At 35.6% G+C, this 21,810-nt stretch overlaps 2 protein-coding genes across 3 annotated transcripts in view; both read left to right on the forward strand.

The window, feature by feature from the left end:
- Nucleotides 1-12,422, forward strand: part of LOC113226698 (probable ATP-dependent RNA helicase spindle-E) — a 62,937-nt gene extending 50,515 nt beyond the window's left edge. The window contains exons 21-26 of the mRNA XM_026459420.1: nucleotides 851-970; nucleotides 4,624-4,746; nucleotides 5,548-5,695; nucleotides 6,756-6,874; nucleotides 10,415-10,639; nucleotides 12,142-12,422. Coding sequence (XP_026315205.1) covers nucleotides 851-970; nucleotides 4,624-4,746; nucleotides 5,548-5,695; nucleotides 6,756-6,874; nucleotides 10,415-10,639; nucleotides 12,142-12,280 — 874 coding nt within the window. The 3' untranslated portion in view covers nucleotides 12,281-12,422. The remainder of the gene's footprint in view (nucleotides 1-850; nucleotides 971-4,623; nucleotides 4,747-5,547; nucleotides 5,696-6,755; nucleotides 6,875-10,414; nucleotides 10,640-12,141) is intronic.
- Nucleotides 12,423-14,448: 2,026 nt separating this feature from the next.
- LOC113226418 (C-1-tetrahydrofolate synthase, cytoplasmic) overlaps nucleotides 14,449-21,810 on the forward strand; it is a 47,813-nt gene continuing 40,451 nt past the window's right edge. Inside the window, exon 1 of one of the 2 annotated variants that reach the window (XM_026459030.1) lies at nucleotides 14,449-14,486. In XM_026459030.1, coding sequence (XP_026314815.1) covers nucleotides 14,449-14,486 — 38 coding nt within the window. Of the gene's footprint in view, nucleotides 14,487-18,239; nucleotides 18,301-21,810 lie in introns of those variants that run through there. The other variant, XM_026459029.1, reaches the window with a different exon arrangement.

Raw genomic sequence — 21,810 nt, forward strand, 5'->3', positions numbered from 1 at the left:
TATACAATTTTTTCCTGATTTCAAATCGCATATATTTGTTTGTTCAAACAAACCAACGTCACTTTACAGGTCCAATGGTCACGGCTGACTAAAAAAACAAATAAACGCGATTTAGATCCGAAACAGTTAATATAAAAACTGAACCACGAAAAAACCAATATGCACGTTTTGGAAATTGAACAATTTTTCCGGGTACATAGTAGTTTATATTTATTTTTTCAAAAAAATATAATGTTAGGACATGTAAAGAGCCCGAAACGTTGTTTAGTTTGATTTAGATTTCAAAATGTAGTTATATTTCTAATGTGTAATAATCACACAAAACGTAAGAATTCGGTACGTATAATCTCGATAGTATAACCGCGTAAATTTGTTTTAGTAACCCATAGATTGGCGCATTTCTGCTGCCAAGCAGTAAAATGAGCAGTACTGCGTTCCATTTTTAAAAGGTAAGGGTGCTGGTGAAATTACAGGCACACGAGATTCGTCAACGTAACGTCTCAGGATGACGGGCGCAGCGGTAGTGCCCCACAGATCTTTACGACTTTAAGCTCTGAGTGGCACTGCAACTGTTATAGACAGGCGTGTCGCCTAGCACCAGTTGCAAGACTTGCTCGTCGCGTCACTTGGTATCATAAAAAATACCTTTACCTACCTTTTTTGAGAACAGAATTGCAGGCGTATACTAGTATACTATTAAACGTGCTTTAGATAACAAGTACGAATCAATCAATGCTAGTCCAATCATAATTGGGCTCGAATAACTGGCGGACATTTGGCACAGAAATCACATTAAGCCTTCATAACGTGATATGAAACACGTTCAACTTTAAAAGCAATGTTGTTACAGCCCTCTGGAGACCATTGTCCACAATTTGATGTACTCGAGCCGGGAGAAACAAGTTACCATTGAGTGGCTCTCCGTCAACTCGGTCCTGCTGGATACCGACCCCCAGGAAGTGTACGAAAGGTTGGTATCGCATCTTTTCAGCAAAATTTTAGTTAACATAGCATTCTATTTTTTTTATTATTGACTACCCAGGAACCAAGTTTCCTCTCAGTTAGTCAAGTTTATTTACAATTTTTAAAAATATTCCCTTTCATCCCTTATGCATTCGGGTGAATCAGCTTTCAAAACTCTTAAGTAACCGTGTCTTGTTCATGAAGGATGGTGGAAACTACCTGTGATCCGGTCTTCAGTTTAGCCTGAATCTCCGGATCTGTGATGTGTCTATTCTCCCACAATAGCTACTCTATCCTGATGATGTTTTCATGAGCTACTGCAGTTGGTGGTCGGCCGTTCATCGTTTAGATTCCACCACCCTTAATTAGTTTCACGAAACCAATAAGCAAATTGCAAAAGCAGGAGCAGACGCCCCAAATGCAGCTTGCAAACGGTCGTGAGATTACTTGAAGGTTACCCTCGTTTATAATCATAGCACGAAAGTTTTCCGCGAGACGTCCATTGTTGCAAACAAAAGAAGAGTGACAGATATTTTTTAAATAAATGAATATCCCTATACCCTATATACTATACCCTCACCAAGAAGATTTGTATTGAAATTAGCCGTCAATTGAAAATACTTTCAGGAAACAGATTATATTTACTCTGTGGTGTGGCTAACTATTTTTGGAACAGCCCTCGTGCATACATATTAATATTCGCAATGACAATACACCCTCTATGGGCTTTCTTATTGCTTATTTTTATTTATTTATCTAGCAATGATAGGTCAAGAAAAGAAGTGCGCTCTCAATGAGAGCGTGTGGCATTTTTTATTCAAATTCAAATTGAAATACTTTAATTCAGATTTCATCCATATTGGTTAGTATAACAAAAAAAACTTACATACTAGTGTTAGAAAATACAAATTCATAAATACGTGCTGGGTTTAGGATATAAATGTAATTTAGTCCAGTGTTCAAAAAAAGAACCCTGGACCCTGCCAGCAACAATACTCACAATGCTATGACCGCTGCCACGAACTCTGCGCATCAAGGATGCCGCTCTTTTTCTCATTAAGGCGGCAAATCCGTCTACGTGAGCATCGGCGAACATTCCTGACGCGCTACAGAATCGCGGCAGCCGCAACAACATCCGGAATATATATTGTTATATATTATAATATTGTAATATATTGTTATATATAACTCTTAGAGAGTTGATAGCTTTCTGAGTGTAGTTGACCCATAGGCTGCAGGTATAAAAGGTCTGGCAGTAAGCTTTAAAAAGAGATACCTTTACGTTGTCCGTACACCTTGCGAACCTACGGGCCAACATATTACCCCGCACTGCTAATGCCCTACGCTCTCTCTCAATGTCAGTGTTATCCTCCAATGCCCAAGGTACTTAAATTTAGTAACCCTATTAAGAGGAGTGCCACACAGCTTAACTTCAGGGACGTTATTAAAGCCATTGCTACCCGCTTTGAACACAAGCAACTCTTAATCGCATTGTGCCGTAAGCCATGGATCTCAGCATAGCGCTCACATATTGCAACTAGTTTTCTTAGCGCGCTTATTGAAGGACTCAGCAACACCATATCATCCGCGTAACTGGTATTATTCACAATCTTTCCATCCAACGAGCATTCGATTCTGGTGTTGCAGAGTTCAACAATTAAACCGTTCATGTACATATATGTTGAAGAGACTTGGCGAGCTCAATCACCCCTGCCTCACGCCACACTCCAACCCATACATGCCCGACTTCGCGCCCGCCCATCTAACATAGTTGCGCTGATTGTTGTACCAAAACTTAAATTTTTATGCAAGCTACTTTATCGTTTCTATTTTGCTTGTACGAAGAACACGTATAAAACAAAGGCGTTCAATAAAACATTTTGTAAGACTTCTTTGTTCTTTGTTTGATAAAAATTCTATTCTTTTCTTTTTATAGCATGTACTGTAAACAAAGAGAATCATTAATTGCGTCAGAGGTTAGCGGTTAATTAGTACGAATTGGATCAGTGTGCGGTTCCGGCGAGAGGAACTGATTTGAGCAAGAATGGGCATTGACGTACATGTGGGCAGCAATTTTTACACATAAAGCGGCATGAATTTTAATCAATGTCAAATAGTCCTATGAATTCTTTCGCGTGACTATGGTTTAAAATTATATAATGTCATCCATTTGAACATGCGCAAGTTTAATTTTCTTCAAATTCATTGTATATGTCACTTTTTGCATGATTTGTATGATAAATCGCGCTGATCTCAGTGTGTGGCAGAGGTCCACACATATCTATCTGTCATCATCTGTGTATCAGTCAAGGGATCTGGGAAATGTTCGGGTGCAACAAATGTTACGACCAAATGTGAGGTGGTGATGGCACTCGTGACAACGAATACCCCCACACTTACTCGTAGACGAAATATAGTCCGATTGTTTTGTCGTACCTTTAGAAAACATGATTTGAAATTTCAAAAACATACTAAATGAAAACAATAATATATTCTCGTTTATAAATAAATAAATAGTATATATAAGTAGAAAATAATCACATTGGTCGCAATTTTTTCAGTATTTTTTTGTTTTCTCAAGGAATCTATATAGGCAATGATATAAAACGGGAAAAACATTTAGAAATCTTTTGTATGAGAATAAATCGATTTGCATACGCTTTATGGAGACTACCTTAAGTTGTGGACCAAGATGCATTACTAGTGGCATACCACGGATACGTCGCGTCAATCATAAGATACGGCATTATATTCTGGCGTAATGCTAAACACAGTACGGACGCACAAAAAAGATTGTTCGGGCGATTTACTGATTGTGCCGTATGGATAGTTGTATACCACACTTTCAACAGCTGAGACTGTTTACAGATCCTTCGTCATATATATTTGATACAGTTCTTTTTGTTCGAAAAAATCCTTCACTCTTCAGCAAAGTACAACGTACACGAAGACAATGAATTGAAACTGGTTTCCTGTAAGAGTAAGTCCCTCTTTCATGAAAATATTTGTGCGATAGCGCCAAAATTATACAATAAGCTGCCAAATCACATCCTTGATACAAATGACATTACCAATTTCAAAAAGTGTGTTTTTAATTTATTGACCAGGAAAGCGTATTACAGAGTCAGCGATTATTTAAATGACAATAACATAGAATAATAATTAACCACGACAAAGTAATGACCTGTACGATATTATTAAGACTTGAAATTAAAATTAAGATTTGACATTTTGTAATTAAAACTGTACTGTTAAATTAATTTCATTAAGCAAATTGTATGCCCTAAAATTGGCAATACGTACTGACACAACAATGTTATATTAGACCTTCCTTTACCTTCTAGACGTGCGTACACAATAAATGATTTGATTTAATTAAATTCCACTATTTTGAGTTACGACAGTATTTGGTTTCATGAGATTAATAAACTATGTGTATATGTACCAAATACAGTTAACAGCACATTAAGCTATACACTTTTCTTCGAATATCGTGTCCAGTGCAACGGACCAAGATCCGCCAATCTATAGTTTGAGGTGCTGCCGTCTGTTTTAATTTAAGTGTCATAAAGTATTAATTTTTAACAGCGCTAAAAGTACTGTTGAGTCATTATTACACAGCCAATAGTAATTTAACTTTTCCTATGTAATACTGTACAGGCTTCTAGTGGCTGCGGAAGTGGGTCAGAATGAGAACAGCAGCAAACTGACGCTGAGGCACACCACTCTGCTGCCCAACATCCCCGCGCTGCCGGCCATCATTTCCCTACTCTTCTGCCCTGTGTACGTACGCTTACTGTCATTTAACTACATTTGCATTTAAAATTACAGTAGGAAATTCACATTGACCGATTGATCACGTAAAAGACCATGTGGTGACATGACTTTCAACCCAGTGAAATGCAGTAAGAAATTAAAATTTAGTAAACACAGCCCTCCATGACAACTATCCAACATTCTTACAGTACCGAGCGATTTTATGTACCAATCCAAAACTCCTTCAGTGGGTAACTTTAAACTCTCTGATTGGTCATGAGTGTCGTCTAATTGCATGTCTAATTCATGGCGTCTATATCTTCGTCTCTAGTTGGACGTTTTCGATACGTACAAATTACCTTATTTTGTGGAGAGGCCGTGATGTTAATAAGAAATAATTTAAATAATTGATTTTTTCGTGTATAACGCCATCCGTCATGGCTAGGAAGTTGCTTAATGAGGTGCTCCTTTATCAAACCAAACCAAAACACTGCAAGGGTCAGTACAGTGTTTTGTAATTTCATTACAGCAAAAATCTTACGGCTGTTATCAAAGGAAAAGAAATGTGTTAGTTTTTCAATAGAAATAGCTTATTTAAACTTATCTGTACATATTATATATGTATATTAGATTATATTAGATCTAACTTACAAAGTTAGGTAAATAATGGTAAGGTAAATCCTTTTTATGTTATTAACCTCAGAAATTATAAAAAACCAGAAAAATTGTTTTTGCTGCTGCTGTTTTGGATATTATAGTGTCTTGATTTGTCACTGTACTGTACTGCTGTTGTTCTATTAATTGACAATAACGTTCCATTACGAACAGTGCGGAACTCCGAAGGGATTCCGAAGGGTCAAGGTACGTGAGCGTATTATGTGGATTAGGCAGCATGGAAGACGGGACGCCGTACTTCCCCGAACACGATTTGTTGGTTAACATCGATGCTGATCTCACCGTTGAGGATATTGGCGCGGTAAGTAACATGCACTAAATTGTGATGGGTTTCGTGACAAACCAACCATGAACCAGGAAAATGTCTTCCTGTGCATAAAACTGTATACGTACTATTGCCAAATCTATACCACTTGCGTGTACCACTCTCTAAACTTTTTATCGTATTTTGATTTTATTTTAATATTTGTTATCCGCCACCATCATGGTTTCGGATCACATTTTTCAAAAATAGTGACCCAAATAAAACATTATTTATTGTGAAAAAGACATCGAGCTTTGACTTGTTTAAAATAATCACATGACAACATTGTACCGGTACACGATTCGTCGAATTAGAGCGCCTGATACAATTCAGGCGTTTAAACCATCATCTTGATGAATTATGACGTGTGTATATATGGTCGACTGCCATCATCAGACTAGAAGGTAAGGAGGTCCCTCGTTGTTTACACCGACTCGACTGCTGCCTCATCGGCAAGCGAATTCGGCTGACGAAGACCGCGCAGTGGACCCGCTGTTTACAAAGAATCGTTGTCGCCTTCGTCGAAAGCCCCAAATAATTATAAATACAAGTTTACGTACGGATACTCAACAAATCGTACGAAAGATTCAACAAACTGATCGGGTAGGTAGGTATTCCCTGGCCCCCATACAGGTGGGACGTGACCGCCGACACGTTGTAATTTGTTAGGTCGGCTGCTGCTTGCCGATGGCAACCGAGTCGTCTGACAGCGAATGCTGCTGTTCATACGGCATTGCTCTGCACTTTTTTTTGCAGTATTCGATGTGCGTTTGTATTTGTAAATATGCAGTGTTCGTTTTTTACAGTACAAACTACGTGTGAATGGTTCTATTATAATGTATCCGCCACTGTTTATTCAGTTTGGATTTATACTGTAAAAAAAACGTGCAGCTCAATGCCGTGTGAATGGGGGGTAGATTGCCGCATTCGGCGGGCAAGCGAAGGCGGCCTGTTGAGCACCTAATGGCATAAACACGCCAGGTTTAGGTGCTCTTAGATAGGTTGCTATTCTAGAATACCATTGATACATCATGCGCAATTTCTTGAACATATTTAGATAAACCATATTCGTTACCTGATGGATTACATGATGTACTGTAACGAGGGCCAGGACATGCCTGCGGACAACGCGTACCGCTCGCAGGTGCCCAAGACCATCCGCAATGACATCCTTGAGTGAGTAACATTGACTTTTTTTAAACCGTTTCTTTGCATATCGTCGGTGTTTTGTAGAAATTATTTTAAAACTTATACTTAATTAAAACCAACACTTGATCTTAACATAGGATATAAATATTTTTAAAACTGTCGTTAAAATCTACCACATACTCCCCTGACAAATCTACGAAATTTAGCTTACGCCCGTTCTAGAAAACACCGACGATATTTAAAGGAAACTTCAAGATGAGGTTATAAACTCGCGAATTTCAAGTTTGGTATATAATAGAAAGCTATACAAGGCTAGAGTCAATAGACGTATATGCTAGACAAACGTATCGTCTTCGGCGACATCATCGCTTAACATCGGGAGATATGTGGCAAAATGTTCGTCTATTTTACTTAAAAAAAAAGAGTCTCGATATTATAGTGCGCGCGGAACTAGCTGGCCGCGCCTTAGGTATGTGAGCGGTGGGACGGGGAGGCGGGGGCACTTGATGTCATTACTCAGAATACTCAGTTCGGCGCCGGACTTCGCGGCGGCAACACACGTTGACAGTTCTGGCTAGTTTAGACAAAACGCACAAGAGATTGCAATGTCAAGATGAGTCCGCCGATAAAAAGACAATCTAAGGAAATAATATTTAAAGTGCATACGTTTTTTAAAAAACGGAAAGCCGATGTCAATAGTTTAGAATATAAAACTGATGCGAATATTCATAAATTAGTGGCAGAAGCAACCGGGATATCAGAACGAAGTGTAAGGAGAGTGATTGCTCAAAGTAAAACATCCTTGCAAAATACAGGGGAAGCAAAATTTAGTTCTCCACGAAGGCCAAAAGAGATAAAAAAGAAAATACAAGTTGATGATTTTGATTTAGGAGTGATAAGAAGAAAAATAAATCAGTTTTATACGGTACAGAAAACAAATCCAAGTCTACGAAAACTAAATGCTGTGTTAAAAGAGGATAATATTTTAGATTGCGGATTAACTTATTTAAGAGAACTTTTGCACAAACTGGGATATTCATTTAAAAAATGTAAATCGAAGAGATCCCTTTTATTAGAGAGACCAAACATTGTTGAATGGCGAGTGAAATATTTGAGGGCCATAAGAAAATTCAGAGAAGACAAACGAAATATATTCTTTTTGGACGAAACTTACGTTAACCAAAGTCATAATGTCCAAAAATGTTGGCAATCTTCGTCGGAGCCTGGTGTTTATGCAGATATAGGCAAAGGAAGGCGTTTAATAATAGTTCACGCTGGTAGTCGGAACGGGTTAGTTGACGATGCTCTGCTAATTTTTAAATCAGATTCAAAAACAGGAGACTATCATGGAGACATGAACTCTACAAATTTTTACAACTGGGTTGATCGAAAGTTAATACCTAAACTTCCACCTAACTCAGTCATAGTTATGGACAATGCAGCTTACCACTGTGTGCAAGTTGAGAAGAAACCGACTATGTCCTGTATGAAAATTAATATGCAGAATTGGTTGCAAAATCATAACGTGCCCTTTTCTCCCACGATGGTCAAAGCTGAACTCTTGGGCTTGATTAATACGACCCAATCAGAAAAAATATACACGATTGATGAACTTCTGAAAGGTGCAGGTCATACTGTTCTAAGACTACCTCCATATCATCCAGATCTCAACCCAATCGAGCTTGTGTGGGCAAATATAAAAAATTGCCTGGCCAGAGATCACATTAATGCTACATTGGACGAGAAAATTACAATACTAACAAGACTATTTTCTGAATTTTCTGCCGAACAATGGCAAAAATGCGACGACCACGTACAAAAAAACGAACAAGAATACTGGAATCATGATATGAGATATGATACTGTGATGGACGAATTCATTATAAACTTACAAGATGATTCTGACTCAAGTTCAGACAATTCAGAATCAAGTGATTCAGAGGATAATATGTCAGAGTAATTTCATATCTATAAATACAAAGTCGTGTTAGTTACACTAATTAATTAATAATAATTTCATAAATGATTCAAATATGTCGGAAGAATTTCATTTAATTTGTTTTTGGTTTATTTTACTTTTAATTGCAATGTACGGACAACAGCAAGTCCATCAATACATAAATGTCAAATTTATCCAATCAATTTTATACTCTATTCCCTGGACTTTAAGTTGAAAATCAATTGAGGAAATCTGACAGTTTGTGGCGGCCTGATGTGCTGCCGACTGTACATTGCAATTAATTAGATAGGTATAATATGAACTTGTAAAAGTTCAATTGGCTTTAATTTTTTCTTTTCAATAACTGAACAATTATTGTTCACGATATCTCGAGATTGGTCGTCACTGTCTAATCTCATGTGCGTTGCGAGCAGCAAGCAACCCGCCCCCTCACCCCTGTCCCTACCTAAGGCGCGGCCAGCTAGTTCCGCGCGCACTATAGCATATAATAAGACAAGTATAGTCTGTCTTTTTTGAAGATTTTGAGTTTACAGGGTTGCCAGTTTTCATAAAATGTTAAATAGGTCATGTACTTGTTGTTGACTGTCGACTCGGTGTTTAAAAAATGACCTCAAATAGCAGACGCGTTTATTGTTGTGTTTATGGTTGTTTGAACAAGAGTGCTTCAAATTCAGAATTGTGTATTTCATAATCATACTTAATATCAATCCGCGATGCTAGTATAAATGCACACGTCAAAAGTGTGTAGGGATTAAGGATGTTTTTGCTAATGATTATAAATCAGATTTTTTGGTCCCAATCCCAATGGATTTTTTTTTGGTCAAATTCTATTTCCAAATTTAAATTGTAAAAATGACCGAAAAATTCCTTCGGTATTAAAAAAGAATTAATTAAAAAACGGACTTTCACTAATTGGCAAAAACGTGCTTGATCCTACGTTTAACAAAGGTTAGTTTTCAGTAATGAATACCTTAATTTTTTCAAATTATATCTACAACCTGTAGGTTAATATAATGAATTAAAATAATAATGTGACAACCCTATGCTACGAGGGATATGTATTCATTGACGCGCCGAACAGGAGGAATTGCACTACTTGTCTTGTTATTAGTAATCATAATGGAGGGAGTAAATTTACCTAAAGTATGAACATATTTTTAGTATGGACATACTCATTTCGTCGTCAATTCGTATAAAATGTCTTTTTTGCTGCTTATTTTCTGAACATTCCAAAATATAGGTTGTCAAATGTTTATTTTTTAAATGGCTAAAGTATTTAAATACATAAGTACTTATAGAAACACAACTGCAATATTATTTTTTGAGATAATAATTAGTAGCTAATACTTAGTAGGAAATAATAATTTAATGCCAATGTACTCAAATTTCAATAAAAAGTACGCATATGCAAATGTAATCAGTTCCCGGGATTTGTAAAAAGGAATGTCGACGTTATTCTTTAGTTAAATTAACTCCAGTAATTCCGATCACTGCTTATTAGTATGCGTTTATTGAGTTTGTTTAGTTAATGTCCAAAATATTATTAAACTTCGTTTGTATAGAACCCGCTCGTGAGTTAGTAACCTTTTAATGCCATTTGTACGTAGATTATTCCGCAAACGTCGCAAGCACCGCGAACCTGAATCCGTAGTGAACGCATGGGAATGGAAGACTGTACCTGAACACGAACTGCTAGAGATCTCCGTCCCGGATATGGTAGATCAGGCGATAATATACCCGCTGCACACACCGCTGGAGCTCCGGCCATTATCGCGCGACCAGTTGCTTAAATTGAAAGAGGAAAATGCTCAACTTAAGTTGCTCGTTGCCAGGTAAAACCAACAATTATTTACGTAAAATGTTTTTTAAATATGCTGTTAAGTTTAAACTTATGGATTTCACCAAAGATTGTAGAACAAAAAAAGATTCGTGCAGTCGATGCTCTAAGATACGTTCTGATTTCTTACCTGACCTTTTGGTTCTGAAATTCTTTTTACGCATTCAACAGAACAGTGTAAAAGAATTCCAACTTTTTGGTTGATATTTGTATTAATTAAAGATCGAATGGGCTTAAAATGTTTATTAAAACGTCATGCACTAATAATGCAATAAGGAAGTCGTACCAAAATATATTTTACGGGTCACTGGTTGAAAGGTTTGTTTAACACTTTTCTTCACACTGATCTACTCAAAACCAAAAAGGAGGTCAGGTATCTTAGGGCATCGTCTGTACTTTAAAAGTTCCGACGGAACTATAATATCAATGAAATAAAAATGTAACTCCCCGTTCATACAACATTGCACTGCACGTTTTTTTGTAGTATTCGATGCGTGTAAGTATGCGGTGTGCGTTTTTTGCAGGACAAAGGACGTGTGAACGGTTCTATTATAATGTATTCGCCACTGCATATTCGGTTTGGATTTGTACTTCAGAAAAACGTGCAGTGCAATGCCGTGTGAACGGGGTAGGGATTAACGCAAACTGGCGTGTGAGGGTGAGCATCGAAGAGTACTTTGTGCCCGTCAGCGCACATTGATGAGGAATATCCCTTAGGGTGCCTAAGATCTGGTGAATGCGCTGCGAAAGAACTGCACGCGTGCAAAGTAAAGCGTACCCTTGTGATACACCGGCGCATTCAGGCAGACTCCGACGCATATCCGGTGGCATACCGGTGCCTCCCGTCGCGGTTACCTCTATCCTGCTTTTCAATACCGCATAAAGATAACGAAGTAGTATAGAAACATTAATAATAAATTTGATATCCTGTCCGCCGGTTGACACAGGTCCTTAGTGCAATCGATATTACCTAATTCATAAGTTAAATTTCGACTTATCTCTGAATTGCGGAATAATTATCTAATGAATTTGTTCTACTATCTACACATACTTAAGAGCGCTTACACACGCCGACATTTAGCAGCGTTACAAACACGCGTTTATGCGCGTTCTATAGGCGGTTGCATCGAAGCAAACACTGCGTCGTAGCCGTCACGTATGTTGAATCATTAAAAACGTGTATCGCGATTGTATCGTTACTTAAGTCGTGCATGTGAGTAAAGGTAAGACGATTGGTGACTGCATCGCAGCACATGCACTGCTAAAAGTAGCCATGTGTAACCGCTCGAACTGTGTCAAAAACTGCAACGGACACCCACTATTTGATAGGAAAAAACATCGTCATCCTTTAATATTTACACATTTCCCATTTGTTTCTCAAACGGCATCTTGAAGCTTAATAAAATAAAAAATCAATAAAATTATTTGATAACACCTTAATTATTATTTACCTTAATATCTTATATTCACAATCTACAACTAACGTTTATTTCCTAGGACACCAATATCATCGACAGGAGAATTAACTTGCAAGCTATGCGGCACTGGGCCGATGCCGGCGCACGCCATGCGAATACATCTGTACTCAAACGCTCACAAGGAAAAGGAAGAAGACTTCCGCATGTTCGAATCTTAAAATTAAGCAATACAAAAAATTACTTCACTAAATAGACTAAGCAGGGGCATTTTTGATTCACCTTAAATCTGTTGGAACAAAATTCTTATGAAAAACAGTTCTGCTAAATTACATAACTGTTTCGAATTCCGATACAAACCCGAATCAACTGTTCCATAGTCTTGTACGAGATATAAAAAAATAGATTCACCAAATAGACTATCGTCTGAGTTTTATTGTATAGGGGTATTTTCAATGCGCCCTACACCATTTAATACCACATTTTTATCAATAAAGCAAACAATTGTATATTACAAAATTGTTTGTACACTACTCATTCAAACCTGCATCAAGTATTCTCTAGTCTTATATGAGATTTAAAAAAATTGTGTCATCAAGTAGAGTATTATGTGAGTTTTATTGAACAGGGCTATTATTAATTTCCCTTATACCATTTAATACGACTTTCTTATCAATTTAAACAAGCAATTATTGTAAAATTCAAAATTGTTTCGGTTCCTTCTACAAACCTGCATCAAGTATTATTCCATAGTCTTATAGGAGGTATATCAAAAAAAAAAAATAGATGCACCAAATAAACTTGTGAGTTTTAATGTATAGGGGTATTTTCAATTCACCCTGAACCATTTAATAGGACATTAACAACAATTCTTGTAAATTACAAAATTATTTCAACTACTCGTACAAACCTGCATCAAGTATTCCATAGTCTTATAAGAGGTGCATAAAAAATGTGTAAACGTTCAATAGTGATCGAACAAAAGTTTCAATCATAGAAATGTCGCGTTAAAGTTTCGAGTTAATTAAAAAATATTTGTTTTTATTAAATTCATATTATAAGAAATCGAAAGTTAAGTTGTACAATTGTACAAATAGGAATTGTGTTATGAGTTATGTGAGGAGTACAGCGCTTCCTCTTGTTGTTCTGTGTATGTAAATTAGTGACAACATTTACATTCACTTCGCTATCGTTGTGCCAATTAGGAAGTTGTCATACTTTAACGCAGAATCAGCTTGGAACCAGCCAGAAAACAAAATTATGTCCATGCAATGCAAAAGAACGAAAAAGACGCTGCTTCGACGAAACTCGTCTTTTTCTCTGTTATTAGAAGGACGCCTGATCGGCTTTTTTTGCGATTTTGTATTGATAAGTCTAGCCACTGCCTTAGTTGACATTAGTTACGGTCCGCGTGCCCCTATTTGGTGTAAGGATTAAATTCAACTTACAGCTACAGCTTGTTTATATTATATTCATTTTAAGTTTTCCTTGGTTACCAAGAAAATATGTTTCTTACTTTTGTTATTTTATTATGTAGGTAGTTTAAGTTTCTTTCACATTACCAATTTGTTAGCATTCAAAGTGTAATTATGACAGCATGCTGAATTATGACAGCGTTCAGCTAGATTTGCTCCTGGCGTAGCGATCTTCAAATCAGCCTTTACTTAATTTTATTATTGTAAACTTGGTCAAGTTTAAACGGGTCTGTAAGTTCCATTTCTTTCTCATGTAATTTTTCAAACACGTACTTAATATTGTATTACATCTTAAAATAAAAAGAAAATAAATTAATCAACAACTTTCTTCGACTTTCAGTTGTGTGCTAAAAATCATTTTCCCAAAAGGTTTATTCCCAGTAGTTCCTAACAATAGCTTAAAGTTGACTCGACCATTTTGTTGTATTAACAAATTTGCAGATTTAATTTAAAAAAAAAAAAACATGTTATCGATATCACGTACTTTATGCCAACACAATTAGTTCTAAAACCTTTCAACGTATTTCTTATGGCTATATCAATTTCGTTACGTTCGTTATAAAATATGGATATTCTAATTAAACTTCATGTATTAAATTTTTCCACAGCAATGTAAATCAAAAGTGTTAAAAAAAATATATTATTAGTTACAGTATTGCATTCTAATCATTTGACTTGGTTATGTCACAGAAATACTTGTTGGATTTAATTTGCAGTTTCAGATAAATAGTGTCGTTTCTATAATGACATGGTGAGGGTATGTCCATGCTATAATTTGCGGAACCGGTCTAACCCACTCCGCTTGTCGTACATAACATCTCATTGATATATGCGCACACGCCGACCGGTAGCGTGTTTTAGTCCTTTTGGCGATGTGTTAAACGAAATTTACGAAGTGATAATTTATTTACATTATGTGGACCTCGCAGGAGAATTTTTCTTCAGTTTTACAGTAAGTATAATTTGGTTGTAATATATACAATAGTTCCGCTTTTATACTTCTGTCCATAATTTTTAAGGCCGTTTATTTAGTACATAAAACCAAGGAAGTTTTACTGTAGGGGGTGCTTACTGAGACGACTACGAACAAAACTGCTGTGTAATAATAACATTTACGACGTAACATGTTTTTTTTTCCATCAGCTGATCGGACTGTAACTTACGTTTAACAGTTATTAAATAAAGATTGTTCAATATTGGTATAATAGTAGAATTTGATAAACTTTCCTTTTATAAAACTACCTAATTGAAAACAGTGACCTTGAAATGAGTTCAAGGGACTTAAAAGTAGTTCGTGGTTTTCTATACCGGACTTGCGGTTGTTTTACTTAGTAAACTATCATTGTTTTTCTCGTTAGGTTAGGTGAGTTTTGTAGTGTACAAAATGTTTTTACAAAAATATGAAATGAAGGTAGTCTTTGATCTCATGATAATTAATGGCGTAATATGGTGAACAATTTTGCTAAACTCTTAACGATTCGACTAATATATTTCTTCACGTCTCAATGAATGTATTTCTTTCACATTTCTTTTGTATTGATAGGTAAAAGTACATTTTACATACACGCACATGACAACTAACGTATTCTCTCAAAATTAGTTACCTATTATACTAATTATTAGTTACCTATATAATTTCAAAGCGAGCAGTGTTGTCCTGTCACTTTGAAATTAAATCTTATATGAATGACACATCAATATAGCTAAGTTTTGGAGATAAATTATTAATAGTACGCAATTTTGAGAGAAAATATAGCGCAATTTTTTAAGATAATATACTAGGTATGTTAGTTGTCAAGTGCGATTTAAAATATCAAGTACAACGTTCTCCCACCAGTCTCTTCATACATACCTGAAGAGACTGTTGGGAGTTATGGACAGACATCATTTTGCACTTTGGTTTTATTTTATTTGCAAAAACTTCAAATCGTGTTGTAAGACCCGTGTTGTTTAATAAGTCCCGACAAAAAACAAAGTCGGGCCTTATTATTCGTTATGGGCCTCATTGTTACACAAAGTTAAATCGAAAATATTTTGAAAAAATTGGCAAATCAATGAAATAATGGTTACATACATTCAAATTATTTTAGTGCATATAAAAGTTCCTTAGGTGCATAATTTATTCTGTTTAGGTAGACTACTTACCCAATCTACATTAACACTGACGAAGGATAACAAAATATTTTCTATTTTAACTCTCCTTTTGTTGTCTTTAGGCGATCACAATGTCTTCATCATAAAAAAAAAACGAGCAGGGTGATTTTCAGGTAAGTTTTTTGTACGCAATTTTGGTGACAATTACTTTTTATTTAAGAGGAAGCATGCCAAAAAAGTTTTGACGTGAAACAAATATATGCCTGAAGTTCGCGTGTCATGCGACAGGAGATGTTGAATTTTGCGCATTAAAACTACCAAATTCGTTTTAGCGGAATAACTCTAAAACTAAAGGGATTAAAAAAAATCCGTAGTGACAGTTCTCGATCATGCATAAATATAATTAATTATCTAATTTTTGTCCTAATAACCTGTAGCATTTCGAGGATGAATCGAAAAAATGTGAAAATTAGAGGTCAATTCGTGATTTTTATCTATCGAGGAAACTTTATTGTTTTATGTTTCTGATTAGTGTCTATGCTTGAATATATCGTGTAGTTACTCATACAATATTTTATTTTTAACTTTAAAGTGTATATACCCCTCTAAAATCAAATCGAAGATTAGGAATTTTTCCTCTGCTCCCTCTTAAACATTTATAGAATATCATCATGAAGTATTATTTAATATTCATGTGTAGTACCTGAAATATTCTTTAATATTTCACGATGATATATTCGAGTAATTAAATAATAAAAATTGTCACCAAAATTGAATACAAAAAACTTACCTGAAAATTACTGAGCAATGTAAATTTTTATACGCGCTAATTTGTTGGCTATTTATTACCCGTTGCCGTGTCTTGTTACCCGTAGCGGTGTAATAAGGCCCAAAGTAAGTATTTCTGATATGATACAATATTGTCTAAAAGGAAAGAACAGTTGATTACTCTTAATATTTTACTTAAAAGTTTAAAAAACTTGTTACATATTGATTACATATTGTCATAGTTCCTGTTCAGCTTTGTAGGATTGAGTTATATGTAGAGTTTAGAAATTTAAATATTTTTGTATTTGATGAGGCATATAATTGCGACAAATGACTGGTTTACTACGTGGGCCTTTGACATACGATGTTTAAAAAATCCTAAAGTGAGGGTTTTTTAAAATGCTAAAAAAAGTAAAAATTATTACGAAAGCACCAAAATTGCATATAAAGATGTATATGGAGCATAGTTAAATTCATATCAAACCTTAAATCATGTGAAAAATCGATTTGAAGTTAGGCCTTCTTTGCCCAGAGTACCTTATGTTTAAAAATATATACCATTCGGAATTTAAACAGTTGTGTAAAGCTAAAAGTGCAAAACTTTCAGTGTGCCCCATGTATTAAATAAAAAACAAATGACGATAGAGAACGTAACGTCTTTTTCCATTGCGTGATTTTTAGCATTGTAAAGCAATGTTTGTAAAACATTCAAATTCCTCCTCTCTCCACCTCTTATCATCTCTACTTTTACCTACATTTATGCTACAGTTTAATCACTTACTAAAATATGGTGAGACTTAGGTCTCTTAGGTCTATAGAATGATATTGCCACTACTAATAGTGGCAATATCATTCTATAATACTCTGTAGTTCATGTTGCTACCTAAACACAGAATTATACTAATATTTTGAACACTAAGTATGGAAAGAGCATGCTTTCTGAGTATTTTGATATGCCTATTAAAATTTTGTCATTATCTATTTTTTTCCCTCCAAGACGTAACGGGACCCAAGGCCTGCATCAATCAATTCAATGATGTTCTCATTACACATCTGTTGCTTATTGTATCCATTCAAACATTTAGATTATAATATAACCATTTCGTATAAAGTTTTGAAATTGCGACAGAAATGAGAATAATTGTGAATTTAATTAGGCGAGTTTCTCGTATTCCAGACAGAAAGTTTTGGAACGACTGTTTGAGGTACAATTTTATAATCTTTATGATTGATTATTTTTACACTTTGTTTCTTGCATGAGACGATTCTTAATCTTATTGACTTAGCTTCTTTTTAGGCAATGACACTATTTTATTTAAATCGCGTATCTATGTTTGTTTTTCAAATAAACTAACGTTTCGGGCCATTGCGGCTGACTGTCAGCCGTGACCATAGAACCTGTGAAGACCTGTAAAGACCCCGAAACGTTGTTGGTTTAATTGTAAAAAAAATACGTATAGGTGCTATTTAGATCCGAAAAAATAGCTTAATTTCCTATGTGTAACAATCGCGAAAACCCAAGAACTCGACATTGGCTTCTTTTTGTCTTCAATGTCACATATAGCAAATACAATACATAGAATGTTGTTCCGCTTTCACTCCTCTTCTCATTGTTCTGGATATGAATTAAGATTAATTAGTGCATTTCTGACTATAGAAATTCTGTATACCAAAGGAAAGTTGTCATATAATGCTGTATAGTTATATCAAGTTTGTTTGGGCATGTTACTTTACACACATACGTTTGAACGAAACGATGGTCCTCGCGGTACACGAGGTTATCAACTAAGGTCAATATCTTGTTATGTTGTTTGCTGTCTTTGTACCAGTAGGTGCTAGACCTTCACGGAGATCAAGACTGTCAGGATGGTGGCTCAAAAAATTTTAGGAACTCAAGTGGCCCGGTATAGTGATTTTTATTTTTTATTTATGTTTTTTTATAACATCAAGTGACGAACAAGTCGTGCGTCTGATGGTAAGCTATATGCCTGTCCATAACTGAAACCCCCTCTGTACCCCTCAGAGCTTTAAATTGCAAATATATGTCGGGCACTACCACTACGCTCGTGACCCTAGACATAAGTTGACAAGTCTCATGTGCTTGTAATTTAAGCAGCACCCTTATCCTACAAAACCGGAACACAGTAACGCTGACATTACTGCTTGGCGTCAGAAATAGGTAAGGTAAGGCAGCTCTACCCTGGACGATCTCTTTCACAAGGAGCTCTCCTGCTACTATATGTTTTGAGTAGGGATTTATTTGGATATTTTTTGTGAAAGTGTATTCCATTAATTTCTTATTATAATGAATGGTCGGAAAAAGGTGTTCCACAATATTTATGTACATGTATAGATATAGCTACAAGGAGCGTCATAGAGTTATTAAAACCGCCAATTATTAATTAATTACTGTTTCGAATTCGAATTGTGGACGAATTTTACTGCATCGTAGGGCAAAACTAGGAACTGATCTACCTACTGACTGACCTAGGAAGTCGAAGTTGGATTTTGAAGTAATTCTAATGGTGCCAACCATTATATGTGAATCCAAATGTAAAAATGCAGTAGATAACTGACCTCATACCAAAGCAGAGAATAAAAAGGTAACGAGGATGGTCACTCTCCGCCCCTGCCTAGCTTTAAATACCGCACTGCGCCTCGCATATTGACAGTCACATTGACGGAACGGCGACACTTGCTAGTAGAACTTAAGAAGAAAAAAAATCATTTAAAATTTTGTTTACGAGGGAAATTTTGGGCCATTTTAGTTTGCATGAGAATAAAAATATTTTAATTATATTCAAAAACACAGTTCATACATTCGAACTATTAGCAGATATGTCGTATTTTAAAAGGAAAATGTTCACACTAGATTATTTTAATATTTTTTATAAAAAATACTGCTGGATGCTTCAGCCAGACGAAAAAGTATAATTTTTGACGGTCATGCTCATGCACGGCTATTTATCTTCATAAATAGAGTAAAGAGAAGAGTTTCTTTCATCCGAAAATCCGAAATTCAAAAAAAGTAATATTTGGTGGTTTTAACAACTCGATGTCGCTTTTTGTAGCTATATCTATCTACACATGCATCTATATATATGGAACACCTTCTTCCGACCATTGCTTATAATTGATGCAAGATGGAACAAACTCAAAGAAAAAAAAAAGATACGGCTGGACTGGCTCTTCCAACTAAGATATGGAACGACTCCAACCGCCCCTTTCTCAGCTCTCACATACCTACTAGTAGACATATCTATATTTTACAAATAAAATGTACGAAAGTGATTTAGGAAGATTATTATTATACGATGCAGTGAAGGGCGGTACGCGTGCGATGTGCGTGAGCCTTTAAAATATTTAGGTTCTTTGAGTTATTTCTTGTTATCGTTAGTGAATTTTTTGTCACGATTGGCCGCCCCTAAAATCTAGAACGCCCTAGGCCCGGGCCTAGGGTGGCCTTAGGGCAAATCCGCTATTGAGTGCGGGACAATGTTGAGTGTGTGCGTTATTATTATTATTTAGTTAAGTACCCAAACAAATGGACTGACAAGCCACAACTCTTATTCATTCATATTCATCTTTATTTGCAAGATACATTGTAAATCAAGATTTTACAATTTTTATTACAGTACATGTAGGACCCTGCAAGGGCACCGCAAATTGAGAGCGCAGCTCTTGTTCATTAAATTACAAAAATAAATTTACATGCAAAAACTACTAACATTTTATCAATATATTAATATAAACGTAAAAATTAAAGATTAATAAAAAAAAATTAAAAAAATTCAAATTTAAAAATACAAATAATTTAGAACAAAAGTAATGCATAATTATGTATATTTCATTCAAAATCTAAAACAAAATAAAAATAATACTCGTATACCGATATTTAAATATAACAATGTCAATTTTAGTGAATTACAAATATAATTATTAATTATTTAAAATTTTCCCGATATTATTTTATATTTTGTATTATCACAGAAAAAATTCTTCTATTGTGTAGTACACTTTTTTGAAAGAAATGTTTTCAGTTGATTCTGGTAGCCCTTTTAAAGATATAGATAGCCTCTTAACTTTTAGTAGAATACCAAACGTACAAAATCTTGCCATTGACACTATTGACACCCAACTGAGATGACTTAATATTAACAGACTTTGGGCCCAGGTACCTTTTCAGCTACCAACAGTTAGGGCGCATTCCCATTATGTCGTAACGTTTTATTTATCGTCAGACGACTATCGCTTCTAGCTTGTTCTCATATCCCGACTGTCTGTCGTGACTGTGTCGTGCATTTTTTTTTTTTTTGGAGGTCAGTAGAGTGTGTTCGCTCCCGTGTGAAATGGATGAAGATGAAATTTTAATAACGTAGGTATTACTTTTTAAAACGGCGGACACGTGCAAGCAAAGATAAATAACTCGTGTCGACAATAGTAGCTGCGATTATCTGTGGTCATATTTTTATCGTGACGTTTTATTTATCGTCAGACGACTGTTGTCGTTGTAGCTGTTATCATTGTCTTGACAGTCTGTCGTCGTAACGTCAAAAATGTCGTGAACTATAGTTAATTGTGTTGTAGGTACTGTATGTGAACAACTTCATTTCAATATACAATTTCCTACGACTCTAAAAGAATGACGCCAAACCAAAGAAAACTTTTACAATTCTTGGAATATTGTACATATTATGATCAATCTGTATATTACATTAGATTCATTATTATATTAGATTTCATTTAATTTTTAATTCAATACAAATTAACCTTTATAAAGGATTATGTGTGTGCGTGTGCGTGTGCGTGCGTGTGCGTTTGTGTGTGCGTGTGAGTTTGTGTGTGCGTGTGCGTGCGTGCGTGCGCGCGTGCGTGTGTGTGTACAAGGATTAAGCCAGTGAACTAGCCCTCATTTAGCAAGTCCTCTATTTCTTCGGCACTTACTGACACTATGCTCAAGTTCTGAGTTTGAGTAAGTCACGACACATTAAACTGCACGACTCTCTGTTGCGCTCTAAATGTTGCTGGTTCAAGTCCAGCCGGATCGAAGGAATTTCTCTTCGAGTTTGTTCGCTCTTTGTATCAATTAAAACATGTTTTCAATGATCATTTGAATGCCTCCATGACTTACTGATTACCACGCTGGTCAGCCACGCAAGGTTGGAAATATTTGTATGGCCTACATTTTTCTCTCCAGAGTTTGGGTGTCATTTATGGTTGTCTATCTATGTGTCCATGGCACTCGCAATACAGGGTTTTTCTAATGTGGGGCTACGAGTCTGTGCGTTATTTATTTATTAATTTGTCAAGTATAAATAACTAATTCATAAATTAGGTATAATTGCCTGTTTAATTTAGTTTTGTTGAAAAGTCAGTGATTAGAGTTTCGTGTTAATTGACATACAATAGTTACG

This window comes from Hyposmocoma kahamanoa, unplaced genomic scaffold, assembly GCF_003589595.1.
Source record: "Hyposmocoma kahamanoa isolate Upper Pololo Valley unplaced genomic scaffold, ASM358959v1 192, whole genome shotgun sequence".
In the NCBI taxonomy this organism is placed as follows: domain Eukaryota; kingdom Metazoa; phylum Arthropoda; class Insecta; order Lepidoptera; family Cosmopterigidae; genus Hyposmocoma; species Hyposmocoma kahamanoa.